This window comes from Epinephelus moara, chromosome 1 (assembly GCF_006386435.1).
Source record: "Epinephelus moara isolate mb chromosome 1, YSFRI_EMoa_1.0, whole genome shotgun sequence".
Classification (NCBI taxonomy): domain Eukaryota; kingdom Metazoa; phylum Chordata; class Actinopteri; order Perciformes; family Serranidae; genus Epinephelus; species Epinephelus moara.
In genome coordinates, this window is record NC_065506.1 from 1,814,493 (window position 1) to 1,821,943 (window position 7,451).

The 7,451-nt window shown below is 41.8% G+C and overlaps 2 protein-coding genes across 2 annotated transcripts in view; both read left to right on the top strand.

Annotated features, from left to right (window-relative positions):
- The window catches only part of fah (fumarylacetoacetate hydrolase (fumarylacetoacetase)), a 625,231-nt gene that overhangs the window by 59,911 nt on the left and 557,869 nt on the right, over window positions 1-7,451 (top strand). The window lies entirely within an intron of this gene.
- The window catches only part of adamtsl5 (ADAMTS like 5), a 148,013-nt gene that overhangs the window by 51,627 nt on the left and 88,935 nt on the right, over window positions 1-7,451 (top strand). The window contains exons 4-5 of the mRNA XM_050049704.1: window positions 2,318-2,378; window positions 3,171-3,276. Coding sequence (XP_049905661.1) covers window positions 2,318-2,378; window positions 3,171-3,276 — 167 coding nt within the window. The remainder of the gene's footprint in view (window positions 1-2,317; window positions 2,379-3,170; window positions 3,277-7,451) is intronic.

Here is a 7,451-nt window from a genome sequence, read left to right on the forward strand (position 1 = left end):
TAGTTTTTCAAGACAAGATTACACATTGAACGAAGCAATTTAAGATCATTTAAAACTGGCCCACAAGAGGACACTGACAAATATTCAGTCAGCTCAGCAGGAGCAGAGGACCAGGTAATAGTCATTGCCTTAGGAAGGCACAGAGGTGGGCGGGGCCCCTTAGCGGGTACATTACGATGGATTACAGTTCCATGGGACCAGAGAATGAGAAATAGGGACAGTGCAAGTAATAATTTCATTGTTAATGTCTCTAGACGAGATAGTCATGCAGTTAAAGATGCTAGTAGTGTTAGGAGTGGAAGGCAGAGAGGTGAGATGCAGAGCCACCTGTGGAATCACCTGCATGGGTACGCTGAGTAGAGTGGTCTGCAGCAGGACCGCTGTGCTCTCCCACGACGCGGGCTATCAGCGGCTGACAGTAAGCAGCTAGCTTACCAGCCAGCCACCAGATGCCAACTCTCCGGGCAACCGCTAGCGGCTAACTCACCAGCTAACAGCCAGCAATCCGGGGTGTTGGAAGACGGATTCCGGTGTAGCTACAGGACCCGGCAGCTAACAGGCCAATCAACGGCTTTAGCTTCGGCATCCAGCGGAGAGTGGACACAGCTGAAGGATCCAAGAGGAAGACAGGAGCAAGCAGCAACAGATGGACACCCTGGAGCCGGTATCTGCGTCCAGTACCACGACAATGTCAGAAGCACTGGCAACAGCACCGCACCACAGCCGCGACTCACTCGGCCCCAGTTCGCGTAGGAGACCGAGATGCAGCAGCCTGAGCAGTCGAGACACTTCGTCAACCAAGCAGACGTGCTGGTAGGGATTTCCAGCACGACAGCAGCGTAAACTCAGCGGGGCTTCATAGGTCAGCATAGGTCCAGGGTGTACCCTGCCTCTTGCCCAATGTCAGCTGGGATAGGCTCCAGCCCCCCTGCGACCCCCAAGAGGATAAGCGGTTATGAAAAGGGATGAATTGAATTGAATTGAATTGAATTGAATTGAATTGAATTGAATTGGATGAATTGTATGCTGGAATATCAACTTTTTCTGCGGCATTCTCCAACATTGAATCAGGCTTTCACCATCTAAAGGGACATGCGCACACATCTTCATCTGTGGGACAGCCAAAAGGAACACCCTCTTTCTCTAAAATGATCTGTGATCGGCCCAAGTCTCCTGTCATAGGCTAGATTTTCTTAAGTCTTAAAACAGAGCCAAGAGTAGGTGCAGATGTGTAGTTTTCTCTTAGATCTCTTGAATTACAATATGCTCAAATTTATTTGGGATTTTTGCCCAGTGATGCCAAAATTAAACGGCCTGTCCCAGTTTTAATAACAATTATAAATCAACTAACAGATGATGATGTATTACTGTAAACTACCCAACAGTATATGAAGTACTTAAAATGAGCTCCACCTTTACCAGCCATTACCATTAAAGCTATGAACACATTAATGCATCAATAATTATAATTCAATAATATAATATGTACTGTTCTGCAAAATCAGTAATTTTACTTTTAGTATATCATGTATGTTTTGATGCTGACACTTTTGTGCTATTACATCAGAGTCTGAATGCAGGACTTTTACTTGTATTGAGTATTTCACACCGTAGTATTACTGCTTTTGATCTGAATACTTGCTTCACCATTGTCCATTTTTGTATTGTCAGAGAAACCTGTAACATATTTTAAACAATATATTTGATTTTTTTCTTACAGCGGAAACAGTTTTATATATGTATGAATGTATGGATGGATGGATGGATGTATTTATTTATTTATTGCAAATATTGGAACAACATTCAAATGCTTTGCTAATACATTTAAAATGTATCTACATGTGGGCATTTGCCAGTAACATATTCTATATTTTATAATCAAGTTCAATAATTTCCACCGCAAAATGCCGCAGATGTGTATGAGTCTAATTTCTAACCCAGATTTTATGTCTCCATGCACCCAAGAGGACACTGATCACAGCAGTTTTACGGTCAGTCAGAACAGTTTGCGATGAGACATACAAATCAATGCTAACATACAACTACAGACTGGATACGCAGTAAACAATATCTTTAAAATCAAACATTCACCTATTAAAATAAATACTAAAGCCCCATTTTCTAAAAAATGACACTGAAATGAAGTGTGTTTTTTATGTGTCAAATCTATATGCGTTTTGTGTATGAGAGACAGCAGACTTAACAGCAGCCTGCACACTCTCACTACATACACTAATTTCCAGTTGACAATCAAACTCTTTTCTGCTGTGTTTGCCATTTTTAGTCCCATAAATCTCTTTTTTCTTGTGTGTTCCAGGAACCCAGTGGGTGGACCATGTACAGGAGATCCCAGACAATACAAGATCTGCAACACTAAGGTCATTTCAGTATTAAGCTTTTCACATTGCATGAAAAACTGACTTTCGATCCAAGTGTTTTAGAACAATAGATGGTGTTTGCTTTAAAAGTTGGTCATAAAGATGTATTGGGGGCAGGTATAGCAGGGTGTGATCTGGAATTTCACTGCGATATCAACTTGTGTCATCACTGCACTGCTTTGCACTGAACTCCGTCAGGCATCAGACCTGCTATTGTGTTGCGGTCAGCAGCTGTGTGTCAGACATGTTGTGTGTGTGTGTGTGCGTGTGTGCGTGTGTGCGTGTGTGCGTGCGTGCGTGCGTGCGTACGTGCGTACGTGCGCGTGTGTGTGTTTGTTTGGGGAGGTTGGGTTTAGACACCCAGTCACTGTGGCCTATATTGATTAAAGGAAAAACACAGATGAGTTGCAGTTAGTTTAAGCATACTTGGATGTGTGCGTGTGTGTGTGTATGTGTATGTGTGTGTGTGTGTGTGGCTGTTTGTTCTGTGTGAGTTGCTCAGAGCTTCGAATGAATGGACACAGTGGGCATGATGTTTTCCAAACATCTGGGGACTCACCACCAGGTTATTCATTTACTTTAGGGCTTGATTAGAATTATAACAAGGTGAAGGTTTGGATGAGAGTAGGGTTTAGGTATGAAGTTCTCTGGTTGAGTTTGAGATAAACTTTCAGGGAATGAATGGAGTTATCACAACGCAATACAAAATTCTGAAAATGTGTGTGTGTGTGTGTGTGTGTGTGTGTGTGTGTGTGTGTGTGTGTGTGTGTGTGTGTGTGTGTGTGTGTGTAGGATTGTCCCCCTAGCTCGGAGGATTTCAGAGAGATGCAGTGTGCTGCCTTCAATGACAGACCATTCGTGGCTGGGAGCTCCTTCAAATGGACCACTTTTCATGGGGGTAAGTGAAGACAATTCAGTGTTAAGCTGCTGAGGACTTGCTGTTTGGCAATACAATGTTTTTACAACTGTGGTATGGATACAAATGTGATTTTTCTGCAATACAAAGTGGTTAATTCTTGTCAATATATTGGCAGGAGTTAATACGGATAAATATAGTTATGTCAGAACAAAGTTAACAAACTTGTAATGCTTTAGTAAAGCAATCTTATTACATAATGATGTGGGCTTTCTAACATACACTGATACTCTTACCGTTTAAAGCTACCCATAGCTACCAGGTTGTGCAATGGTTGACACGCTTCCTTTGTCCTGTAAATGGAGCCTTCTTTTTCTTGGGAAATTGTACTCGGTGGCAGACAGGATTGCACAGTGAATTTGATTTGATTCAGTTCAGGGACCTGCGATCGATATCAGACCACAAGTAAAGAAACTTTTTGTCTTTTTTTGCCTGCTTGCCATTATCTGCTCAAGCCACTAGCAGTGTGTGAATGTTTAGGAAGGAGGTGTGTTTACAAAACAATGTATAGACTCAGCTGTGGCTCAGAGGTAGAGTGGGTCGTCCACCTGCTGATCTGGAAGATCAGCAGCTCGATCCCTGGCTCCCCCAGTCTGCATGTCGAAGTATCCTTGAGCAAGAAACTGAACCCCAAATTGCTCCCAATGATGCTTCCATCGGTGTGTGAGTGTGTTAAAAACTGAGTAGCAGGTGGCACCTTGTATGGTAGCCTCGGCCACCAGTGTATGAATGTGTGTGTGAATGGATGAATGTGACTCGTGGTGTATAAAGCGCTTTGAGTCGTCGGATGACTAGAAAGGCGCTATCCAAATGCAGGTCCATTACAAAAGTTATCCCTTTCAGTCGTCACTTATGACCCACTACAAGTGTGTGGCAGTGTTTGTATCTGCAGAGACTCTGTCCTTTGCCTGTATTGCCTTCTTATTTTGGTGTCTTCAGGACAATCTAGAAAACAGCGTGCGGGTAAGACTGGGGCTTTATAAAAAGGTTGCAACCAGTTGCCAGACTGTAAGAAGCATGCATCCAAGAAGAAGCTACAAAAATTGCGGACACAGCGACGAAAAAGTGCAAATATTTGGAGGCTTGTGCTTGTGACAGTAAGAGATGTAAACTTTAATGGCTTCCTCCTCGGCTGAGCTGTAACATTAGCTAGCTCAGTTGAGCTTGCAGTCGATGCACACTTCCTTCTGCGTGGTGATACAATTAGTTCAGTAGAATGAAAATAGTTCCAACATTAAACTGCTCAAAACACAGTCTGTGGATTATCTTTAGTAACGGGTCAGTACACGGCAGTAGCTCAGTCCATAGGGACTTGGGTTGGGAACCAGAGGGTCGCCTGTTCAAGTCCCCGTCCGGACCAAAATATTGAGTGCGGACTGGTAGCTAGAGAGGTGCCAGTTCACCTCCTGGGCACTGCCAAGGTGCCCTTGAGCAAGGCACTGAACCCCCCAACTGCTTGGAGTGCCTGTCATGAGCCGCCCCACTCTGACATCTCTCCACTTAGTGCATGTATAGGTCCTGTTTGTGCATTTGTGTGTTCAGACCTGTGTGTAGTTGACAACAGAGTGAAAAAAAAAAAGTGAATTTCCCCTCAGGGAAATATATATATATATATATATTTTTTTTTATATATACTTTATTAATCCCCGAGGGGAAATTCAATTTTACACTCTGTTGTCAATTACACACAGGTCCGAACACACACATGCACAAACTGGACCTATACATGCACTAAGTGGAGAGATGTCAGAGTGGGCTGCCCATGACAGGCGCTCCGAGCGGTTGGGGGGTTCGGTGCCTTGCTCGGGGGCACCTCGGCGGTGCCCAGGAGGTGAGCTGGCGCCTCTCCAGCTACCAGTCCACGCTCCACATTTTTGGTCCGGACAGGGACTTGAACAGGCGACCCTCCGGTTCCCAACCCAAGTCCCTATGGACTGAGCTACTGCCGCCCCTGCTATATATAATATATGTATATATTTCCCTGAGGGGAAATTCACTTTACATATATATATATATACAAATATATATATATATATATACAAATATATATATATGTATATATATTTCTGGAAAGAGACATTGCTGTTGAGTTTTTGATTTATTTTTTTATTTTTTATTTTTTGGTGTTTTGAGCACCACAAGTGCCATCTAGTTCCATTATAATGGAGAGAAGGTAGACATCTCCAATGCTAATGTCTCCAACACTCAGGAACTCACATCAAAACTATCTAGACTGATAAATAGCACTACAGGTAAGTGGGAAGGTATGTATTTTTGATTTTGGGGTGACCTGTATCTTTATGCCACAACCTTAAAGTGGAGTGGAGATGAAACCCTGGACAATTTGTCTGTGGTTTGTTTGATTTTTACCTTAGTCAAGATATGACACTGCAATCAAACCTGATATCCACCTAGATTTTCTAACAAACTAAATAGTATTTCACCTTTCCTTCAACAGGGAGCAGCCATCTTTCAACAAACTCACTGGTGATGTCAATGGTTGTTTACAAGGAGTGCTCAGAACTTCAGACTAGTTAAGTGTTTTTACACTGAAGTTTGAGAGTTTAAAACCAACTGCCTCTGCTTTTTAAGCCAGTAAGACCAAATATAGAGTTAAGACCTGTTTTGATGGAGTTGAATTACAGTGGTGAAAGTGAAAGTGAAGAGCAGCTTGAACTTGACTAACGCTCCATTCAGTGTCCGTTTGCTGCAGCTGACAAACCACACCAAACATTTCTACATCCCAAATATGTGCTCTACCACTGTCTCCATCAAGCTGTCACAACAACAACATGAGATGTTTTTAATGTTATATTAATGTTATCATGTTACAGCCATAGGAATCATTTTATTTCTGTGGTTGCAGTTGTTGGGACCTGACCTCGTAACAGGCCTCCAATTAAAATATTAAAATTTCTATCATAAATAATAAATTATTATTAATAATAATTAGTAATTATGTTAAGTAATGTGACTTAATCTGATTTAATTTATGTGTGTTTACAGGCCACCCAAACAATGCTCCTCTTTTATCTCAGACTTTTCAGAAATGCTGTCAATCATCCACACTAACCACAATAAAGTTATTATCTTTGTGATTTTAATCTGCACGTAGACAAACAATTTGACTCTTTTGCATTCAAATTTTTAAGTTTACTTAACTTTATGAATTTAGTGATAACCCATGGCTTCTCTGCACATATTTCTTTAGTTGAAGATGTAGGGATTTCTGATCATTTCTGTGTCTTTTTTACTGTAAATGGTTTTATACAAGAGGATATTCCAGAACAAAAGGAAACGCTATCTTACTGCTGAAGTGGCTGCAAATAATCACAGCACAGAGACGGCATTGGTCAGGGTTGTTAGTGACCTGAGGTCAAATACAGACATGAAAAAACTCTCTGTACTAGTACTACTCGATCTTACTGCAGCCTTTGATACAGGCAACCACTCAGTTCTTTTAGCTAGACTTCACAATCTGGTTTGCCTCTCTGGTACTGTTTTTACCTGGTTCAAATCTTATATTTATGACAGAGAATTTTATGTAACAATGGATGACTGTTCATCAAAAAGCTATGAAAATAAAATGGATTGTGGTTCAATTTTAGGTCCAACACTTTTTAATCTTTCAATCAATCAATCAAAGTTTATTTATATAGCGCTTTTCATACATTAAAAATGCAACTTCAAAGTGCTTCACAAAATAAAAACATACAACAACAAAAGAAAAATACTACAAATATTGAAAACCTGCCCCTCCCACCCCCACATATCAGAACAGGGGAGGACAGGAGCGGGAGAACTGTGGGTCGCCACACGAGCAGCGCCCCGTTTACTTAGATGAAAAAAGGAGAACAAGAGGGAGGAAGAGGGAAAAAAAAGCAACTCCCAAACTAGGCTCCTGTCAACCTGATCTCACAGAAATACGTGAAATGACCACGACCTCTTAACACCGTATTCCATGGTGGCAGCACGTAATGGGTTGAAATTACGTGCTGCCACCACGAAAACAATGCCAATGTAAAGTCAATTAGGGTCCTCTCCCGTGGTGGACACACGGATTCCCTGATTCAATCACGTCACGTCAACCTCGTTTTCCTCAATGATATCTTTAACATTCCTGTATACACACAAAAACGCGGAAGTGTTCTTGATAT